The 24527-nt window shown below is 31.9% G+C and overlaps 1 protein-coding gene across 5 annotated transcripts; it reads right to left on the minus strand.

The window, feature by feature from the left end:
- Positions 1–4379: 4379 nt before the first annotated feature.
- Positions 4380–22776, minus strand: LOC143252562 (ADP-ribosylation factor 1-like). Of its 5 annotated transcripts, none has more exons than XM_076504899.1 (5): positions 22630–22776; positions 11260–11442; positions 6884–6994; positions 5767–5891; positions 4380–5285 (listed from the first exon to the last, which is right to left on the minus strand). In XM_076504899.1, exons 2-5 carry the CDS (start codon positions 11405–11407, stop codon positions 5124–5126), a joined length of 546 nt encoding a protein of 181 aa, XP_076361014.1. In that variant the 5' UTR covers positions 11408–11442; positions 22630–22776; the 3' UTR covers positions 4380–5123. The 5 variants fall into 5 exon arrangements, with proteins under 5 accessions (XP_076361014.1, XP_076361013.1, XP_076361012.1 ...); XM_076504898.1 differs by having other exon boundaries at positions 22565–22642; XM_076504897.1 differs by having other exon boundaries at positions 22389–22636.
- Positions 22777–24527: the final 1751 nt, after the last annotated feature.

Below are 24527 nucleotides of genomic sequence, written 5' to 3' on the forward strand. Positions count from 1 at the left end.
TTTTTTTCTGTACTAAATATCTTATAACATTACTAACCACTATCTATTGTTATTATTCGTTTTCGATGCGACTCCTGTATGTACATTGTTTGTATGTTTCCATTATATATATTATTCTACCTTACCTAGCTCAGTGACTCAGCACTAAGTCAATGGATTTATAATACTAACAACAGATTTCGATATGCCATAGTGGGCAGAATACAGAAATACTATTAGGCAGCTTTGTAATTCACAACAATGAGTTTATATATATATTAAAAGTAAAATAAACGTTTTTTCTTCTTTCACATAAAGATGCAAACAATTTCAAAACTGGTACAACTTAAAACAATTAAATGATACCCCTACCAAAAAAAAAAGATAGGTCTATTAAAATAGCAAATATTTTAATAATTTAAAGGTGGCGCTACTTTTAAATTCTAGAACGTTAGTATTTGATTACAATATGTTAATATGATAACAATAAGTTACATTTATATCAGACTTGTTAAAGATGCTTAACAAACCATCATTTAGATACCTTACTTTAAGCTAATACAATTCTTGTGATCTCAATACTATAAATTCTTCTAAAGAAGTTTAAAAAAAATTTTTTACTTGAGTTAAGCCAAAATAATCTTGATTTCACACACACACACACACACATATATATATATATAAAATTTGTCCACTTTCAAAATTTAAGGATTCATGTAAATTATGTTTTTACATCTGAATTCAAAAGATGTAATTTCTACTACATCATTTTCTTTCTTTTCTTTTTTAATTCCGTGCAAAGCTACACAAGGGCTATCTGTGCTGGCCATCCCTAATTTAGCAGTGTAAGACTAGAGGGAAGGCAGCTAGTAATCACCACCCACCTCCAACTCTTGGGATGGAGATTCAATCCCATGACCCACAACTTGCAGGTCAAGCACCCTAACCAACTGGTTATGCTGGGCCACATCATTTTCAAAAGAATATTTAACCTTAAGAGTGATCAGTGCAGTGCAAACTGTACATAGCTCAGATACAACATACATATACTTACAAAACTTTTAATACCCTCATATAGGGTACCTGAAAAAACTGATGACAAAATATTTTCATAATTTATTGTTTCTTAAGGTTTTGTTGCTTTAGATTTGATGCCTACACACTTACTCAATGAATGTAAATAATTCATCACAGAAAAATATTCTTTTAAGGTCAACATGTATTTTTTATTATGATAGATGTTACCCAAAGCACAGTTTATTTGGTCATGGTTGGTCCAATTTTACTGACACACAATATTTGTTAATACATCTTAAATTTATCTTGAATCATTCCAATCTGTATTTTCACTGATTGTAGGTTGCACTATAATAACTTAAAACTGTGTTCATTTGATGCTGAAGTAGTTCATATTTTCCCAAGGCCAGTGGTACCAATAAAATCAAAATTATTGTACATGTACAGTGCAGTGCTAAACCATCCAACATCATGATGTCAGAGTGCTTGCTAAAAGAACTTCAGTATCTCATACACATTCTAACATTGTGAGATGAGATTCAAAAACATCTTGGGCACACATTTTAACATCATATGATGAATTATTAAAACACCTTGGACATGCATTCCAACAACACATTAAGAACTTTAAAATGCATTGGGCACACATCCCAAAATCATGAGACAAAATGCTAAAATACCTTAGTTAAATCTTCCAACATCATGATATAATATTAAAACACCTCTTGTATAAATTACAACATGACAAAAGAAATAAAATATAACTTGTAATTTGGTTCCATATTACTTTCCCACAAACACACTTAATAACAAATTTTATATGGATGTTATTGAAAAACTTTACCTTTAAAATCTTTTGTTACTTTTCAAATAATGAAAAGAAAATACAATCTAGAATATTTTATTTCTGTTAGCAATATAGGAGAAACATCAGGCTAAGCCGCGGTGTTTAAAGTAAAAAATGTGGTATTAACGATTTGACAGAAACGTTTATATCATACTGATATTATTAAAACACCTTGGACATACTGAACTTAATGTCTTATGTAAATAACTTGCAACAGAACTACAGTGTTTCTTCTAAATTAGTAATGTACACTTATTAACACAAAAATCAGTGTTCTAATACGAACCTGCTGAGGAACTTATTAATCTAATTAAGCCTGATTTATAAAACTTATTTATTCAGTCTATACATGCACAACACACAAGCTCAAAAGAGCCTTTAGCAATTTTCAAGATGAAATTGAAAACCTTTTCAATTTTGACTTTTGGATTGAATAAACAAAATGCAAGTTTCTAGCAAAAGTTTAGTTACATTAAAAAAAAACCCTTAAAATGTTTTGATAAAATCCTTCATTTGTTTTCAAAGTTCTATGTTTTCAACCACAATGTTGTAATGATAAAAAGTTCAATTTGCAGAGTCTTTATAAATATAAAATGTTACAGAATTTTACATTCTTAGAAATATAAAATCAATTGCAAAGAGGTACTTATTTTGGAAATACTAAAGCTTTTCCTTGTTTAGTTGCTCTCAAGTTTCCAGTGACCACAAGTTAAGTTCTAAATGCCCTTGACACAATGCTAAGCCTTCTTCAACTTACAAAAGATTTTTTACTTTCCCATCTTCCATATGCCTTTTTGAACACATTCATAGGTGCTTTCCCACCAAAAGCCAGATTTTCTTGTAAATATGATATAGTTATTCCCCACAACTGTAGGATAATCAAATGACTTAGGCAGTCCAAAGAATGGAAATGACAACATAGGAACAGTAAAGTAGGAATACCAATAAGGGTTATGATCTCTATGCTGGTTGAATTGTCCCTTTCTGAAGATGATCTGAATTTTCCCAATTTAAAAACTGTAAGCAAACTAGATTAGAAGGAAAAGAAGTCCAGATGTTGAAAACCTACAGACAAGAAAAGTGTCACTGAGTGGGCTGAAAAAGCTCATCTCACTTACTTCTACATTTGACCACATGGAAGAGGTAGAAAGATGGAGCATAAGATGTTGATGAGGGAGAAGGAGGATGAACTGTGTTTGCTGATCTTTTCAAGGAAGAGTAATCAGAAGATAGGCAAGAGTGCAAAACTCTAATCAGCTCTTACTGGGATGCCTTTTCTGCAGAGTAAACAAGTTCAAGTGAAATTCTTGCAAATTATAAGATAATATACAAAATAATCTATTCCTAGATTAACAGAAATGTTGGGAAACAAGTACTGCAAAACATGGTAGAGAGCTAGGATGTTAAAGGAACATTACTGACAGCTGCAGCCTAGGAAGATTGCTTGGTAGAAATTGGATCCTTGGAAAGAAAATTGGGAAATTGAGCATAGCTAATAATTAACAACTCTGCAAAAAAATAAATTCTTAAAAGAAGACAAAAGCATGTACAGCACAAAACTGATAATGAATTAGGACAGAAGACCATGTGGAAGATTCTCCTTAAATAACCAATTTTAGAGTCAAAGGCTTGAGAAGAAAATGAACAGTAGAAGATAATCCCATTAAATGACTCATTGTGTGACAAACACAAGGAAGGTGACACTTATTAACATTTTGTTGATTTCTATACACATCTACAATAATCCAAATATGAGATGAAGGTAGTAGGAACAATGGTTCTAGATCTGAATCTTCTAACATGATGTTAGTGTCCCCGAGTGTAATAGAAATAGGTTCAATACGAAATATTGAAAATATATGAAAAAAGAACAAAAATGAAACCAATAGAAGTTTCATCAGGATTAAAGCTAGTTAGAAAATCCTGCAGTTTATAAACTGAAAGAAAATAGGTCTAAGTGTTGAAAATCACAACTTGAACACAAGTGGGTTTGTGAAAGCCGTTAAGGAGATCAGCAGACAATTCAACATTAATGGCCAAAATATGTTAATCACTGAGAGTTGACAATGAAGTTGCAGTTACTAATTACACATTAGAAAGACTGCACAAGTAATATCTTCAAAGGTATACAGCAATTCTCAATAATTGTAGAAGCATTCACAAGAGCTAAGAGCATAACTGCTAATAAGAAAATATGGCTTTGAGCTGGAAAACAGGCTTATGTACATTCTCCAGACAGGTGTAATTAACCACATAAAATATAGGAGGGTGAAGAATTCTGTGTATGTTTATGTATGTTATACATTTTTGGCATTCAGAATATGAAGTCACATGATTGTTGACAGCCAGCAAGCAACAAGGAACCCAACAAGAGAAGGCTTTTAGTGTTTTTGAGGTAGTTGTACCTGATATAATTTGAATTTTTCTTTCACCCACTTAATAGTAAATCACTGATAAAACAAATATAAATTCCACATTTTCATATATTTTGTTATTCTGTGTTTAAAGGAAACACTTCAAGGAACACCAACAAACATTTATGTTGGCAAAATGTTTTATTATTACTGATTTACATAAAAATAAAATACATGTCACTTAATGATTACTAGCCATTTTCATATTCCGAAGTAAATAGACAGAAAAAAAAAGAAGGGACAATTAATAATGAATACCAGCTTAAATACCTCTGCCGTTATTAAGTGAATGCCAGCTTTCTCACAGAGACCAGTTTCCTTTAAAAACAATGAAGCACACAAGTGGAAGTTTGCAACACAATATGTGATTTCTGAGAAAAAGATGTAAAAACAAAAGTAAATTCATGCATATAAATAGCATTGAAGAAAGTGAGAGGCATGAGTCGACTTTTTTTTTTAGCTATATACAATACTTATCTGAAAGGTCACTCAAAACTACTTAGTTCAACAATGGAACATTTCTTAAGATTAATATTTTAATGTTAGACACTTTTTATTTCATTTTACAAACAACTGGTTTTTCCCTTGGAATGTATTGAGAAAGCTAATAAAAACACAATAAAATACTATAAAACCATGGCTCCCAATAATGAATTTTAAAGTGGTTTTATGATGTTAGTGTTAGAAATATCATGGTTCACAACATTACATGTACTGTATGAGATTTAGTATAAACTGACTTTTCATGTTAAGTGATTTGTTTTGTTTGTTTTTATTCTCTAGAAAGTTTTAATATGATGTCCAGGTCCACTTTTGCTAGAAGTTTTGTTTTTGGATTAGAAAAAAATATTATGCATTATACCATTCTACTTTTGGTTTTTCAACTGGTTGGATAGCCAGTCAAGTCCTTCATACAAACCATCTCCACTTGTAGCACACGCGGCTTGGATGTACCAGTTGCGGTTCCTCAAAGAATGAAGACCTAGCTTATCTGTAATTTCTGCTGCATTCATGGCATTTGGAAGATCCTAAAAAAATATTTTGTAATAGTGGCTTGTTCCAATAGAGATGTAGACAATCACCATCTTTTTTTACTCTTATATCAATTACCAAGGTAACATTTGAAGAACTTTTTTTAAACAAGCAGAGAAAGATAATTACACAACATGGGCTACAAGCACACAGAAAAGAACTGAAGATAATACTAAGAGGAGAGGTTACACAAACAAAAACAACAACAACAGGGTATGTTCTTCTAAATTATCATCAAAACTGTAATAGAAGGCTGTTAAACTACTGGGGAAATGTATGAGTTCAGGGGAGGACTGGGTATTCAAAACAAACCAGAAATAGTTAAATTCCTTTTAAAATTATATATATATATAACCCCTAAAAATAAACATTAGAAGTCCATTAAATGAGTAAAGTTTAGGTGACTAATTCCTACATGTTATACAATACTGTAATGTAAACAGTAAAACATAATCTGAAAGATACCGATACACTTACCTGTTTATTAGCAAAAATAAGGAGAACAGCATCTCTTAGTTCATCTTCTCCCAACATTCTCATTAGTTCTTCTCTTGCCTCTCCAATACGTTCTCTGTCATTACTATCCACTACAAATATTAAACCTGGGAAATAATGTATTTATGAGATACAAAATAACACTATTTCACCTTGCACATTTATTCAACATTACTAACATCAGCAACCACTAGGAAATGTAAGTAAGGATGCATTTATGTTCAGCCAGTCATATGAAGTTTATTACAATCAATGTAACTGGTAAGTAATACTGTTCTTCTCACCAAAATGTTACTTAGAAACAACTCTTATAAATACTACATCTCATAAATTGTGCTTTAAATATGTATAATTAAGAGACTCCCCATTATCCTTATGGATGGACAGTTTTAAAACACAGCTGGAACATACTCATTAATCCACAGTCAGCACTCTTTTATCATTGCATTAAAAATAGTAATGCATAAAATTTTATTTCTTACAATTTAGAAACATGGCTCCAGTTTTATTTCAATGTAACATAACAATATTAGAAAGTGTAACTTTTCTTATAATAACAGAAGACCAACTTGAGTGGTAAACAAAAGCTGTATATCAGTTAATTATAAACAACTGAATTATGAACTTGTTTTCCTTCTCTCTTTTTGTCTCCCAGAAAAAAAAAAAAAGAAATAATGGTAGAGGAGCAGCTACTTGTTTTTCATGTCCCATAAGCTAATTACAGCATCACAGGCACTGGACTCCAATCACTCCTAACATTCTAGTTTTACTACCAGGCAAAATGTAACCTTCCCTGCTGTAATGGCTAGCTACTAAAATGTAACCTTGTTCAAAAAATACTGGAAACTTGACTTAATTAAAAATAAAATGATTAAACTGGATGCAACTAATTTGAAGAACTGCAAGTTAATATTTCATTCACATGCTCTGACAAAAATACTTCCACTACTGTTATAAACCTATCGTAGAAAGAGCATAGGATGGCATAACTGGTGTAAAACAAATTAGGATTGTATGCTAATGTTAAAATTAATAAGACTGGTAGAAACAATAAGTTTTATTTAGTCAAAAACTGAGCAAGTACATATATAAGACATACCTTGGGTATTCTGAAAATAATGACGCCATAAAGGCCTAATCTTATCTTGACCACCAACATCCCATACGGTGAAACTAATATTCTTGTATTCTACTGTTTCAACATTAAAACCTAAAAGAAAGAAAAAACAATTACCAAAATAAGTTCAACTTTATGTTTATGAAGTGTTCTCTCACATGAAAATGAAAGTTCAAGCTTTAAATGTGTAAGAAGCCAAGCCCTTTCTCTGGTAGAATGAAGTTATGATGGATTTAATGAAACAACTCGGTACAATTTTAATTTTGTATTCACAACAGTGGTACAATATCATATTTATGTGAGTACTAATTTTGACCCTATTACATATCCTCTTCAACCCAACATTTGACTCTAAAGGACATGTGAGTGTGTGGAAACTTTTGTCCATATAAATCTGTTATTGTTCTGTTATTGTGGTTTTAAACTTTATTCTATATTAGCTGTAGTACACAACTCCTGGATGGAAGTTGTGTATATTCTTGATTAATGAAAATTTATCTCAGGGTATGAAAAGTTGCTTCCCTTATATGTAATTGTAAAAAGCATAAAAATGCCCATAAAAACTGACAAATGTAAAATATGAAACCTCAAATTTGCATGTATATTCTCATAAACTCAACACACCTTCACACCAAACTGAGTAATGATCCACCAATAGGTGTAAAGTAATGGTAAAAACTGCAAAATGTAAAACTGAAAATTTGTTTCTGTCTCTTCATGGACCCAATGAATATCCATAGCAAATATGGTGAAGATCCATCTACAGAGAGTAATAGTGGTGATAAAAAAAGGCAAAACTCAAAATTTTTATGTACCTTTATGGATCTATTAAATCTCCATACCAGTTTTGGTGAAGAGGAGGAAATATGGACCAAAGTTGAAGGATATAGACACAAAATCCCTTGGGATTTTTATGGACAGCCTCTAAGAGGAGATGTGTGGAAGATAGATACCGAAAGGTAACATAAAGGCAAAAGCTTGGGCAAGTGTGTGTGAGGTTAACATTAGATTCAGGAGCCACTCTCCAAAAGAGGCAATAAGAAACCCAACAACTGGAGATCCAGAAATGGAAATTTGGCCCTATGGTAAACTAAGGCACACTGATCAGAGGCTCTTGGGGTTGCAGTGTATTGATCCCATCACCTAACTGGGAAAGAAAGTGATATGTTTGGACCCAAATATCAGGACAGGGAGTAAAACCAAAATGGGTTGAAAAGATGTACAAGAGAAATAAGAAATCATGGAAGGAAACAAAACATCACAAACTTGAGATACAAAATCAAGGAAGGCCTATTGGAACCTTCAGGCTGGAACTGGGGAGGAACAGTATTTTGTGAGGAGAAAAGAGATGATTAAAAATGTCAACCACATCAGAAGAAGCTTGAGTGACTTGAGAGGACAAAGGATAAACCAAGTATCATTCAATCTCCCAACAAAAACATCAGAAAGATCCATTGTTGGGTCACCTACACCTAAGACAGAAAATAAAAATAAAACCATTTCAATTGAAAGTAAAAAATGTGTCACAAAGGTAGCTGCAAAGCACAAAAGAAAACATTTGTACTTGAAAGCTGCCAAATGAGAAGGAGTCAAATGCATCACTTGAGCATACTATGGTATTATTGGTTAACAGATGGTGCATGATGATTCACTGAGACATACACTGTACTAATTCAAACAAAGAGAGTGGGCAAGGCCTGTGGAATACATAAAGAAAAGTTTGCATACAGAGGACAGCAATGAAAAAGATTAGCTACTCTTGTGAGAGAAGGCAAGTACTACATCAGAGTTTCTTGTGCATCATAATACATTATAAACATGTAAGATTAAAAAAAACACATTTTCCTCACAAAAGGTTTTATATCATTGAGACTTTCATTATACTTTATGCCCAATTTAATTTGAGAAAAGATTCTATTACCTTACATTTTTTTTAAGGTATAAAAAGTCAATATTTTATCAGTTGGTAATAGAAATAGAACTGTTTATATAGTTTTGATAGAACAGTGACTAAATTTTCATACACACGGGAAATAAATTAATTCAGACAAGTAAGAAATCACTTATCGAAATCTCAATTTAATTCTTAGCCAGAAAACACATTCAGACACAAAATAAAAAACTTACATACCTCATGGACTAATAAGAAATTACAAATATTACATTTAAAACATCCTGTATAATAAAAAAAGATAAAGTATCAAATCAAAAAAGCTGATGATCAGAGCTATTTCAGAAGATTGACCTATTTTTTGCTTAGGTGAAGTGATAAAAGCATTTAGGTTGTTGGGTTTACTAATTCATTTAGAAAAAGGTTTTAAAGTATTTAGTTCTTTTTTTTTTAGTGAATATAATTTTTTCATTTCTCAAACACCTTTCACCAGTACAACAACTGATTTATATTATGATACTTCATAATCAAATGTAGTAGTACTGATCTTTTTAACAATAAAGAAAACTTGCATTATGTAAGTGGCACACTAAGGTCTGATCACATCAGTTATTTACAATTATTTTACCGAAATATCTTTAACTCATATTTATAAGTACAAACCCCTTACATCTGTGTGCACTGACAAACAAAAGATACTTAATTTCATATTTTTAAAAAGTTTAAAAAATTAGTAACTTTGAACAGTCATTTTTTCCATAAAAACAAACTAATCTGAAATACAATTAGTCAGATATACCTGACATAAAACAATATTATACCCTGAATTAATGACATGATCAGGCACAAGTTTGTGCTAAATCTAAAAAAATATTTTAAATTTAATAAAACATTACTTTAATGATAGCTTTTCTTAAGGATTTCAATTATACAAAGATGAAGCATTAATATATGTTTTTCACTGCTGAGTTATTAAGTACTTGTTTACCTTTCTTTGAACACTATTTTCCAATTTCAGGTCAAACGATGACTGCTATTTTCTGCACTATTTCTGATTTTAAAGTATACAAAATTAAAGTAGAACACCAGAGAACTATTAGAAGAAGATCCTACACCTTCAAGGTATTTCATGTATAATAAAAACACATGCAGTCAAAGTGGATGTGATCCTGATGGAACATCCATTTAAATAACACTTTCTCTCAAAAGAGATGACAATGAGAGTTTCCAAAAGAGAATAGAGAAAAACTAGAAATGAAAAGAAGGAAGTTTCTGCAAAGGCTGCTAAAACAAAACCACCGTACTTTCTTTTCTTAAACGTCATATGTTAAAACAGAATAGAAACCAGTTTGCATCTGATGTGCTTGAAATCATTTCACAAATATCCCTTTCACTCAAGTTTCAAGTTTGTATACACTGAAAAGAAGTTTGGAAGTTGTATCAAAACAGGTTTTAAATTTGGGTCTACCAGAGTCCAAAAACAAAACAGTCAAAAATAAATTTTTGCAACCAGACCTAATGGTGTGACCATTTGAATTTAGTATCACATTTTAGGGTTTCCTTTATTTGGTTAAGCCTGAAAGTTAAGATAATGCAATAACACATTTTCTTTGATCAATACTTGCTACATCTATTCATCGGTAGTAGATATTCATATATCTAAGTTACTCAATACAAGTACTACTAATAAAAGTAATAAAATTTTAATCTTAAAAGTTTCCCTAAAATGTTTTGTTATAGGGTGGCTACATTTTTATTTATATTCTGGAGATTCATTAGCTGTAAATCCAGTTGTATAAGAAAGAGTACAATCATACATGGTAGAAAAATCATTTCTTATTTATAAAAGTTACACACAAATAATATTCTATAAATAACCAACAGACATTTTGTGAGAAAAAATTCCAACATCAAAGTTTAGTTTCTACAAAAAAATGGTTTGACTAATAATCCTTTAAAAAATGGTTTATGAATCACTGAAAAAAGAAGAATAGTCAACTATCCAAAAGCACTTGATCAGTGCATCTTTTAGGTAACATTCCAGTTTGTCTACTCTAATTGGCAATAGACAGAAGAGGAATAAATCTAAAAAATACAATCACCAGGTTGTTTAAAATAAAATAAGGTTTAGAAACAAAGAATGTTCATATTTATACTGTTTACAATACAATATACTTTTAAAATATTCACACATCAATACTTTATGTACATGCAAATATATCACACCAGTAACCTACCTTGTTCTCAAGAGATTATAACACTGCTTTAAAGTTTTTCATTTACAATAGTGGCATACCAAGTTTACATAAAAATATAAACTATTTATTTTGGTATATGATTACATTAAAGTAGATTACATGGGAATAAACCTATCTTTTGTATTTAATCCTGTGTGCTAACTGTTTTACCATAACTCACAAACAAATTTACTCTTCAGTGGTCATATCCTAAAAAGGTAAAGACTTACCTATAGTAGGAATAGTAGTGACGATTTCACCTAGCTTTAATTTATACAAAATTGTAGTCTTTCCTGCTGCATCAAGACCAACCATCAGGATACGCATTTCTTTCTTACCAAAAAGGCCTTTAAATAGATTAGCAAAAATGTTCCCCATCCTGTGGACCTGGACTCTTTAAAAAGTCAGTCAATCTGAAAACCAACAGAAATGTTACTTTTAGACATTTTTTTCTGTTCCTATAATAATTACAGTATATGTACTGTACTGATAAACAACAAGACATATAACTTTTAAGTTTAAATCTTTCATAAACAAAAGTCAACATATTCATAAAAGGATATAATATGTAGCTCTTGATCATGATCCCTTTGAGATTAAAACCTGCATTTGGAATACAGTTGAATTGGCTACACTATCTCGCTAAATTACCATAAGTAGCTTTGTTACTATTAAATAACACAGTTTACAGAGATAATTTTTCTAATTATAAGCAACAGAAGGAATGTTGAATTTAATGTGCTAAGTAAGTCAACTGAAGTGCTTGAACAAAGATTTTTGTGATTGAACAATAAAATCAGAATAAAACCTGTAGATTGGTAAATATTAAATGTCTAATAGATGTTCTATAATTCCTGTTCCACTTTTAAAAATTCATTAAGTACATTGGGAATTTCTCTTTCTTTTTACTATTAAAACAGAAGTTTATTATAAATTGCATAAATTATGATGGTAAACCTAAATTATACAAATGTTGCTATCTTATAATACAATAGTTTTTCTTTATTGTGTACATGTACAAATAATCTAAATGAACAAGTTTTCCCTTGCTATCTACTAACAGTATTACACTATGTAACAAAATTTTTACTTTTTCTTGTTCCTTGGCAGAAAGTGTTATTTCCCAATTGCTTATGCCTAAAATAAATGGAAAAGACCTATACTTCTCTTCAAACTCTGCTTTTGTGACGTGGGTAACGAAATTTTCAAATTTACCCATTTTCCAGAACATTCCAGATACATTCAGTGCTGAGTAGCTGATAGAGAATTTTCTCAAATTTACAAGAACTTTCCATATATACAGGGGCTCACCACTCATCACTTCAGTTTAGTTCTAGCTGCCTAAGTGAACACATACACCTATCTGATTTTATCAGAGATGGTATCAAGAACCTACAAGTATTTTCCAGACACATTCTGCTAGGTATGTGGCCAATTTATCAAGACAAGAGCAAAAATGTACTCTGTGACAGCATCTGCTAAAATATGTGAAGCCCACAAGGCATATCGTGGCATGCCTGTTGGGGATTAAGACAAACCTTGGGCACCTCATTTTACCTGCAAGCACTGCAAAAAACTCTAGAAGGTAAGAAGAACAATTTTGCTTGCTTGAACAATAAGATTTTATATTACACAAATTTTAGACCTTTTAAATTTAAATATTTTTTAATATATTTTTTTAAATTTCCAACAGTATAGAAAAAAAATATTTTGCATGAACCTCTTACACATTAGTTGTGGATGAAATAAATTTATTCTTTATAATAACAATTTTATTTTGCTCTTTTGCAGGGTGGTACAGAGAGGAAAAGAAAGCCAAGAAGTTTACTATTCAAGGATTTGGCATGAACCCACTGATCGCTCAAGCAATTGCTACTTCTGCATGATGGACCCTTCCAAACGTCAGGTTGGCAAGAATGCATCTGCTATCATGTATCCAGACCTTCCATTCTCCATCGCCCCAGTGACACGCTGCCCTGAGCTCCCTGTACCCACTCTGCCAGAGAAAGCAGCCATCCTTAGAAGAGAGCAGCAAATCAGAAGAGGAGGTAGATGTTGAAGATCCAGATTACAATTTCAGAGGTGCAGCTGGTGAGAGAAACCCATACTACCCCAACCAAAGATACCTCAATGACTTGATCAGAAATCTTGGTCTAACAAAGTTGAATGCTAAGCTTTTAACATGTTGGCTCAAGAGTGGGATTTGTTAAATAAAAATGCACAAGTCGCAAGTCAGAGGAAGCATCAACAACATTTTTCAAGCTTCTTCACTCGTCAAGATGGGTTCTGCTTCTGCCACAGTGTATCCGGTATGTGTGAGGAAATTGGAATTGCCTGTAACCCGAACAAGTGGCACCTCTTCATTTTTAACTAATCCAGAAGCCTCAAAGCTGTGCTGCTCCATAACAGGAATAAGTATCTGTCTCTTCCCCTGATGCATTTGGTGCACCTCAAAGAGGAATACAAAAGTGTCAAGACCTTGCGAGAAGCCTTGAAGTATGATGAGTGTGGCTGGAAAGTTATCGGAGACTTCAAAATGGTAGAATTTCTGATGGGTCTTCAAGGAGGCTTTACCAAGTTTCCCTGTTATCTTTGTCTTTGGGACAGCAGGGACACTGCAGCTCACTACAACAGGAAGCACTGGCCACAACGGACTGAGTTCTCTGTGGAGAGATACAATGTCAAGTATGAGCCACTAGTGGACCTCCAGCAGGTGTTGTTCCCACCACTGCACATAAAATTGGGTCTTATGAAACAATTTATCATAGCTCTTGATAAGGAGTCTGCAGCCCTTGAGTACCTTTGAGACTTCTCTCCTAAGCTGTCTGAGGCAAAAGTCAAAGCTGGTGTCTTCGTTGGACCACAAATAAAGATCCTGGAGTGCACAGAATTATCCAAGAAGCTCAGTGGGAAAGAAAAAAAAGCTTGGGACAGCTTTTTCACAGTGGTTTGGAGCTTCTTGGACAATTACAAAGCTGAAAATTATGTGGAACTGGTTGAGGCTCTGGTGAAGAACTATGGCAAAATGGGCTGCACGATGTCCCTGAAAGTCCATATCCTTGACGCTCATCTTGATAAATTCAAGGAGAGCATGGGAGCATAATCAGAGGGGGAAGATGAGCACTTCCACTGAGATATACTGGTCTTTGAATGCTGCTACCAAGGAGCATATAAAGAAAACATGATAGGAGACTATAGTTTGGGGCTGATACGTGAAAATGATTTCCATTAGAGTCACAAATCTCGAAAAACTACTCATTTCTTAACATTTTTGTATAACTTTAGTATAAATACATGTAAATCTTGATTCATATGTTGTTTTATTCAGACCTTATGTGAATGAAAATGTGCAAATTTGCCCATTTTTACATAGAAAATAAATTACTTTCTAACTTTCATTATTCAGGTCACAAAAGCAAATTTTGAAGGGAAAAATACCCATTATCTGTACTTTTACAACATAAACAATTAAGAAATAACAAATACTATCCAGGAACAAATTTTGTGTTACATAGTTTTATAAGCAAACTGTTCAATACTTATTTTTCTGCATGGATGTAAAAAAAAATTATAGCAAGATACTTGTCTCAGTGAAAATAATGGTTGATAAAAAAAATGTTTTTCAAAATTTGTAGCACTTACTGGAGGGATTCAGAAATTTTGGCAATAAAGTTAGTAAAAAGTTTTAAAATTGATGTAATAAATAAATTCACTTTACTTTATATGTCCTTCATAAATAGAAAACAAGGGTAAGAAAGTAGCTTTTCTAAGGTGCATATCTTCAGTGAAGTATTAACCAAACAGAGCCTACCATTACTGTAAATAAAAGACATCCCTGAGAGTACAAATCAGCCATCTCCATCATGTTACATGAAAATGACTCTAATGTATAAATATAGTCTAGCTTGGTAAAGCCTACAGAATATAGAGAGACATACCACAAATTAAAAGATCCTGGAAACTAAATGCATTTTCACTTGTGGACTCTTCATGCAAAAAAGAAGTGAGAATGTTCTTTATAAAACAAATGCTAATATTGCAGGAAAAATCCCAACACCATCAGAAAGTATCTTCATAGCTTGGACTACTATCGTGGAATACCTAAACAGGACTAATTCCTCACAACAGACAATACTGAGATTCATCCTTGACTGTTCTCTGTAAACGTGTGCCAAACAACAAACTTCTAGAGGCACTCATCCAAATTATTTGCCAAAAGTGAAGTGTGATTATATTTGTCTAGATTTTAGACCTTGCAAATATGAAGTATATCTGCATTTTTGCTTTGATTGTTGCAAAGGGTAGATTCACTAAATGCCAATAATAATAGTGCAACATTTATTTTGTATTTTATTATTTAACAATCTATTACTTATTATTCTATCTCAAGTGAAAGTCTACTTACTGACTGGTAGGCTGTGTATTACATCATGTCTTTTAACTAAATGACTTTCAGTTGTACTCTGTGTTCCACAAAGAGGAAATACAACCCAAACAAATGTTCAAATACATGAAAACATTTCTGATATTATTCAAGACATTATCTTTCCAAAATAACAGTTAATTCTTAGGTAAAATACTATTCATACATGTTTAAAGAAAAAATAGTTTTCATTTTAATGATACTGGCAGACTAACACCAACTATCAGTAACTGTTTCTACAAACATATACTGCAGCAAGAAAGCCTAAGTTGAACAACTATATTATTAAACAAATGGATACTGGTATACGTAACTAAACATTTTACCCTTCAACCACTGATCTCCTCTGGATGAGTAAAAATTTTAAAAGTTAATATAGAGGTTGTTCATAAATTATTCACCCCATTATAGGCCTTTATAAATTCTTTATTATATGGGCTATTTCAAAACAGTTTGTGACAATTAATAACACAACTCAAGAATTTTTTCTTTATTTCATACAACATTCACACAATACATGCTTCTTAATGTTTGGAACAAAATCATCTTCCACCTTGATGCTCTGCATGCAACCATTGGGGCTCACATGGAAGTTTACTGGATTTATTAACTGAATTGTGGTAGTTTACTTAATTGAAACAAAAATGTCTTGAGTTGTGTTATTAACAGCCATAAACCATTTTTAGATAGCTCATATAATAGAGAATTTATAAAGACTTATAATGGGGTGAATAATTTATGGACACCCTGCACATCTTACCATTCCTTTTCAACTGACTTAACCCTATCTTATAAAAATATACCACAAATATATATATACACGCTAAATAAATATATATACAAAAACTCCACAGCAGTGGAAATCAAAGTGTAACATAGCTAAGATAACTGACAGGTTGGCGAGTCCTTACATTCACAAAATTACAAGTTTGTATTGAAAACAGTTTATTGACGACATATTTAATATGGAAAGCTGATAAAATCTAAATAAGTTTATTCACACACAGAGTTCTTTTGCAAACAAAGAATATATGTAGTGATGGAAAGTGTTCATTTCTTATATATATATATCCCCTACTTTTTATCATCACATGACAATTTTTTACCTATTAATATATTCAGAAAACATTACCTACACTATAAGTGTTAATTTAATCAGACACTGAAAATGAAAACTCACTCTCTGATCAAGCAAAGAAAGTTTCAAACTTATATCAATAAACTACATCAGCATTCTCTAAGTGTCACCAGAGCTGGATGCTTTTGTTGCTTTTTTTGGGGAGGGGGTCTCACACTTATCACCACATAGTTGTGGGAAATCAAACATTGCCCTTGGTAATGCTTTACAGTGTATGACACCTCAATATTTTTCTCAGAGTTGCAAGTTATAATTAATTCATACAAATACATTATCTGTGACTTAAAACTAAGAATTTGTCTGTTAATTTGAGTACTACACCTTAGGCCACCAACCCAAACTTTATTGTTAGAAAACCTTTTAATCCTTAATTTAGAATGTTAATAAAACTTTGTGGGTCACTTGTCACTCTTAACTTATCCTGATGGGATTCCATAGTTACATCTTCTGAGCTATCAATTTCTTTTTAATTTTTGTCAAAAATTTGGAACCACATTTGCAAAACTTTGTATGTAATACAATTTATCAGAAAATGAAATTCCAGTCAGTACCTCAGGGATTACACACACTGTGTGAACAGGTGAAAAGCTATTATTAACCCTGTGGTAAATAGCCTTAATTAAGAATTTCTATCTCAACATATGGTTTCATTTTTTTTCTGACTTATCTGAAGAAATATTAGTTCCAAATGCAGAAAAAACTATTCAAATACTGTCTCAAACAATATTTGCAAAATGTTGGTACTTTCACAAGAAACCCTTTAAATAAAACATCTTTCACAAATGCCAAATAGCTTCATTCAGAAGAAACTGTTAAATATACAAAGAGAAAAGTTTCAATCACTGTATAATTAACATACAGTGAAAAATGTTCATATTATTCTAACTTGCACGATTGTAAGTTTCAACATTTAACTTCCTAGAACTGCTAAGACTATTTCTTTAAGGTTTCCTGTGAATTGTCAGACACTATTCTCAATGATGAGAAACCCACTTGAAATAAAAATGTATCTCGAACGGCTGGTATGGGTATTAACACTTTTACTGATAAGGAGAGAACAACTTTTCGACCTTCCTAGGTCATCTTCAGGTTAAGAACCTCAAGGTCAGAACACTGTTCTCTCCTTATCAATAAAAGTGTTAATACCCACACCAGCCATTCTGAGATACATTTTTGTCACACACTATATTAAATCTAGAGTACTCAGGTGACTACACTTATTAAAACCAAGTTCACAATCATGAATTCATTACAAGATATGCATAGAATCAACTAAAATATCTTCAAGTTAATAAACTGCTTTTTTAAAGAAAAGGAATTCATAACCTTTGTTATGAAGGTTTAAAACTGAGTTAAAAAAATCAAATATTTACAAAATTGCTTATCATTAATTTTCCCAAAGTGGATGAATAGTGTAAAAAGATATGATATGAAATAGTGAATTTGTAAAATATTATACTTGAAATGTGGTAATTAGATCTCTAAAAGTAAATATACTCAGAGGAAGTTCTGTAGAAGTCACCAACAACTTTAAAAGTATGTTGGGCCTGGCATGGCCTAAGGCGTTAAGACTTCGTAATCCGAAAATCAGCTAAACATGCTACCAGCCGTGGGGGTGTATAATGTGACGGTCAATCCCACTATTCGTTGGTAAAGAGTAGCCCAAGAGTTGGTGGGTGGTGATGACTAGCTGCCTTCCCTCTAGTCTTACACTGCTAAATTAGGAATGCTAGCACAGATAGCCCTCTAGTAGCTTTGTGCGAAATTTCCAAACAAACAAACAAAACAAAAGTATGTTAATAGAGATAATAAAAGAAATCAACTTCTTACTGTCCAATAGAATAAAATTTGAGAATGATGACTTTCAGTAATGTTAGTGTAACTGCTTAATAAAGTTTTACTAAGTCTAAAGTTTAATCCTTTTTGCAGCAGAGATTAATGGCTATCTTAAAATTGTGAAGTTCACAATTGAAATGTGGTTTGAATGTCAACTCAGTGAAAGAAAACAAAATTGTTAATTAATATACAATGTTCTGTTCGGATGATCTTACAATATAACAAGTCTATTAGCTTTTTATTACTTCACTAGCTTTTGCTATTTAACCCACTGACTGTGACTTCTCGAAAAATGTGCAGAAATTTTGTAAGCCATACACCAAATACAGCTTGCTTGCATTCAAGTGTCAGAGGTGGACCACACAGTATATGTTGAATCAACAATCAATGAACTAAACCATGATGTAACTAACAATATTCTTTACAGTTTGTTATTGCAAATTATCTTGATTTACAAGTGTTGTGAGCTTTCCTTGAACTGTAAATCATTTAGTTTTCTGTTGAAATTACACTAAGAAAATTTAATAACAATAATATTAGGCCTGAGCTGAATTTTTCAAATGTGACTTACAATATGTTGTAATTTTGTTTCAGTTTATGCACATTCCACAAACAATTTACTTAATTGCAAATGAGTGTTTCAAAAGTCTTTTTCTTTCTAGCCTTAATTAATGGTATTGTCACTTTAGTTTTTTGTTGGAAGAGTTTAAAATGGTCAATGGCATTATATAAATAATCCTGATTTTATTATTACAATATTTTTATGGCTTACTAACTTTTTCTTCATACTCATTGAATTATTTATTTCCTATTTATGATTACAAGTAGCTTAGGAGTAAAAGGTATAGAGTTTGTATTGTGTAACTATGATTCAGAATGTCCAAAAAGAAGCTTAAAAATACAATTTTTACTAGATATAGCAATTTGGGTTATAACAACCCATGTGCCTTTGTGCCTTAACTTGCATTTACTGTAACATAATGATTTGGAACAACATGGGACTCATTTGTCTGTTGTGACTATTTCATACTCAATATTTAAAACAAAACAAATTTAAAATCAGCCCTTACCATTCACATACCACATTATTTCTTAGACTTACTTAAATTTACTGCCTCTACAACATCTAAAGGTAACCTGTACCAAAGGCCAATCACCCTGTTAGAGAAGTAAATGTTGTAACTTGTAACTGAAGTTGACCATTACCCTATTAGAATTTATACTTGTGTCCCTAGTCCTACCGTTCTCACTGTTCAATATAAAGAATAATCATACATCAAAACTATCAATTCCCTTTACAATCTTAAACACCTGTATAAGATCCTTCATAATTCTGTTTTTCTAATATAAAACAGTTTGAGAGATTTCAACCTCTCTTCTTATTCTAGTAACTCTTCTCTGGATCCTTTCCAACAATTCAATGTCTTTCTTATGGTTAGGAGCCAAAGACTAAACAGAATAATCTAAATGTGACCTAATCAGCAATGTATACAATGAAATTATAATTATTATAAATAAAAGCCATATGCCATTTATTTTCCAAATTTCATATGATATAAATCTTTTTGTAAAGCACCAGTGTCTTCATCACAGGTAACAATACTGACCATCTAAATATCACTAGAAAATGTAAGCAAGTTATTGACTATTCCTTACCCTGCTATAATATGTATTTTAAATGCTCTTCATTTCCATTACCAGAAAAGTTTACTGAGTCATGAGAAATGATAAAATCAACAGTTAAAAACATTTGATGATTACTGTTAAATTTCAATTTGATCTTGTCCTTCACGTCAACCTGCCAAGATGTACTGATGTCTTAGGTGTCATTTGTTAAACAAAACTGCTTATCATACTGTACACAACCAAATTAATGTTCTTCAAGTTGGATCAGAAAAGTTTACTGAGTCATGAGAAATGATAAAATCAACAGTTAAAAACATTTGATGATTACTGTTAAAGTTCAATTTGATCTTGTCCTTCACGTCAACCTGCCAAGAGGTACTGATGTCTTAGGTGTCATTTGTTAAAAAAACTGCTTATCATACTGTACACAACCAAATTAATGTTCTTCAAGTTGGACCAAGTTCTCTTGTTAAGATTTATTCACACAATCATTCACACTTACTTTGATTTTTATGTCATGCTTATTATATTAAATGTGCAGGGTCCCCAAACATGTTTCAAGAGTAAATAAAACCAAAATTAAAAGTAACAATCATTTTTATTTCTTGCCTTTGAAATTCATATTTCATGCTTGGTCATAGCCTACAAAATGGCTTTCTGTGTTTGTTTTTAGAATTTCATGCAAAGCTATACAAGGGCTATCTGCATTAGCCATCCCTAATTTAGCAGTGAAAGACTAGAGGTAAGGCAGCTAGTTGTCACCACCAACTGCTAACTAGTGGGCTATTCTTTTACCAGCAAATAGTGGGATTGACTTTAACTTTATAAAACAAGCACAGCTGAAAGAGCATGTTAGGTGTGATAGGGATTCGGACCTGCAACCCTTAGATAATGAGCCAAGTGCCTTAACCACCTGGCCATGCTGGGCCAACAGAATGGCATATGCATGTTTTAATAAGTTACAACAATACAAATGGCAACATTAAATGTCCCCTAGATGATGTAATTTTAATGTCAACTGTATAATGGTGTAGGTAGTTAAAACAGGTAACTTCTCCAGGCAGCCTTTAGAGAAAATTAGGTTCTGGCTGTAAGGAGGATGATATCGCTTCACCAAAGGATTTAAATTATTTGACAAGTTTGACGAATACTTGAGAGATGCCTTTTGATTACAATAAATACAATGTCACACATGAAGCTTATAGTTCAAATTATAAATATAATTCTGATTGCAATAACCTTAATAGTGTTATGAAAAAAATGGAATTTAGTGAATTAGTCTCATAAGCCTCCAAATCAGTGTTCTGTTGCTAGTGGTCCAGCAAACAAATTTTAGGTTGCATGTACAGAAATACTGAATATATGTCTAAAGTTGTTATTATTTCATTGTAAAGGATACTAGTTATGCCTCATTTGGAGCATTATGTTCACTCTTAAGCTCCTTAGATTAAAAAAAGATATTGCATTATTGGTAAAGGTTCAAAGAGGACAAAAATGTAAATTTTGGAAGAATAGGGGACATCTTTATCTAAGACAACCTAATGCTTCTAACTTGATAGTTGGCATTTGGATTGAATGAAATCAGATGTAGTGATTGCTGTAACTTTATGGGAATTTACATAATAAAAATTGGCTTCATTGGTTTATGTACCCTCGTAATTGTAGGGGTCCTGAATCATATCTACAATTATGGAAAAATAAATGTAGGGGGGGCCATATTACTTTTTATGTGTTTGTATGGATGACAGATATTTTTGTAGTTAAGCCAATGGTTGGTATTAAAGCAAAGTTCAGTCAATGGAGCAGCCTTGAAATTGATGGAACAACAGACCACTTTTCATAAAAGTTAAATGATTTATGAATTATTTGCATCTACAAAGGTTGATTAATATTGTGACATCAATAGTAAGGGAGCCTACAATCAAGGTTTCAACTTCAGAATTATTATTGATTTATTTATTTCTTGTAAAACTAATACTAGTAGTAGTGTTACTACAACTAATACTAAGAGTTACAGTACTTGTAATACATGCTCAAATGTAAACAATATATATATATATTGCTACAACACTTTAGTTTAAAGTTATTATATAGGCCCAACATTGATATTTACAGTAAAAATTTCAAGTAAGTACTTGTACTATAAGTACAATGAAATTAATAATTAAAACTTAAAACGAAGATTATTCTGGTACAACCACTAGTGTCAAATAATTTTACATGTTTATCTATCTCGTATGCTATTTAGCTGAATCATCCATCAGCTAAGTCTTATACTGGTGCTAACAGCGAAAAGCTTGTTTTAAATTCAGTTTAACTCTTACTTAGATACGTACATTTGTTTGATGTTGTTAAGCCTATTTTCTTTCACCTGTAACACCAATTAGTTGAAACTTGAACAAAAAAAAAGGTACTGACAAATGTATTAAAATTTATGTCGAATTACAAATGTAAGCTTATGAGTAGCTTAAAAAGGTTGAGAAATATTCTGGTTCTAAGATAAATGACATACAATAATGTAATAACAAAAGTTATTCGTCACTAGTTCCGGTATTTCCTATTTCTCGCCCAACTCACCTGCTGCGGAAAAAAGCCACAAACATCGAAACACAAAATGTATGAAGAAGTAGCTTATCTATGATTTTAGCGAATCACTATTTTTGCAATTTTAGAGCAGTTTTGATTTTTCTTTTTTTTTCTTTTATAGTTATTGGACACACATTTTTCTTTAAAATATAATACAAATTAAACAAAAGTATAAACACGAAGGCCGAATGTTATAGATAGGACTAATGCTCATCTGGCCCAGTGACGCCAATTAAACAACTCATTTAGTTATTTATCAGGATTCTTTTTGTTTGTTTATTGTAAAGCACAAAACTACACAATATACTCTTTGTGTTTTGCCCACCGCGAGTATTGAAATGCGATTTTTAATGTTATAAATCCATTTACTTCCCTTTCAGCCACTAGGACCTTCAGGATTTCTTACAAAAAACGTTTGTCAAGAAATGAAAGTGTTGAACACGATTTTTAGTGGCTCCACTTTGTAGTAGAAACACAGCGTGGTGACAACAGAGAATATATATTCCATGAGATCATATTCAAGTGTTAAATGATGTGTCTTCTACATTCCAACCAAAAGATCAAGAACGCAAATGGTTTGAATTCTCTGTAGGTGCAACGCCGTTTCAGACTTCTCCGCCCTAAATTTAACCTTTCATTAAAAGTGTCATATATAGATTGAAATAAAAATATCTACAATTTCTTGTACAGTCTTGTAAATATAGAAAGTACAGAAAGACCACCATAACGTATACTTTTCATTATTGACTTTGGTGTCAAGCACAGACTACACGTTGTAATATGTTAAAGTTTTCAGAACTAACCTGTTGAAGTATATTTAAGTTAACTGAATTAGCCTTTGAGATAACTAATAGGTCAGCATAATAACCAAAGACTCGGTAAAGATGTGAATCGCGAAGTACTGCTAAATTTCTCACTATGTCGTTTGTTGAATTGAATAATGAAATGCATAATGAATAATTATTATTATAACACTGCGATACGAAAGCTTATCGTATAATTAATGTGCATTTTCCTCAATCAGTTATACTAGAATATTATTGTGAAAAGACATATTTCAAGAATATAGTGTTTTACTTTTATGAAAATAAACTTAGAGGAAAATAAATCTGTGTAACAAAACACTTCAGTAAAGTCGATTGTGGTTACATATGCTCAAGTATGTATATATACTGTACTTTCTGTTTGTTTGAGATAATAAACATGTTATTCTTTTATTTAAATTTGTACAATAATTATTCTACACTTAAAGAAATTTTGTCATGTTATCAACCCCAGATCACTCCTTTTATTTCATGATTAAATTTACTGTTATTTGCAGGTTTACTTACCTGATACTTCTCAGGAAATTGGTTTTACCCTAAAATACTACTACCCTAAACGAAAAAAAACTGTGTTTCTGCTTTTTCTGATACGAGACTACCACTTTTACTGGATTTTTCCAGCTACTTTCTTTTCTTTAAATATCTTGTTCAGCTATTATCTTGTTTGTTTTTTTTAATTTCGCGCAAAGCTACTCGAGGGCTATCTATGCTAGCCATCCCTAATTTAGCAGTGTAAGACTAGAGGGAAGACAGATACTCATCACCACCTACCATCAACTCTTGGGCTTCTCTTTTACCAACGAATAGTGGGATTGATCGTAACATTATAACGCCACCACGGCTGAAAGGGCGAACATGTTTGGTGCGACCGGGATGCGCACCCGCGACCCTCAGATTACGAGTCGCACGCCCACCTGGCCATGCCGGGCTAATTATTATCTACTTCAGAATAATAAAGGAACCAAGGCAATTAGAACAAAATAGAAAATAGCATAAATTCAAAATAAGGAGTATAATATTGCAAGATGATAGCAATGCAAGTTTTTTCTTCCTTATTTTAGGTTT

Source organism: Tachypleus tridentatus, chromosome 6 (assembly GCF_004210375.1).
Source record: "Tachypleus tridentatus isolate NWPU-2018 chromosome 6, ASM421037v1, whole genome shotgun sequence".
Taxonomy (NCBI): domain Eukaryota; kingdom Metazoa; phylum Arthropoda; class Merostomata; order Xiphosura; family Limulidae; genus Tachypleus; species Tachypleus tridentatus.

Bases quoted from the DNA above. Each gene is read 5' to 3' on its own strand.
- LOC143252562 (XM_076504899.1), bottom strand. From the start codon at position 11,407: ATGGGGAACATTTTTGCTAATCTATTTAAAGGCCTTTTTGGTAAGAAA. The intron at 6,995-11,259 runs GTAAGTCTTTAC...TCTTTCTTTTAG, and splicing joins CACTACTATTCCTACTATAG to GTTTTAATGTTGAAACAGTA. The intron at 5,286-5,766 runs GTAAGTGTATCG...ATATTTTTTTAG, and splicing joins TTATTTTTGCTAATAAACAG to GATCTTCCAAATGCCATGAA.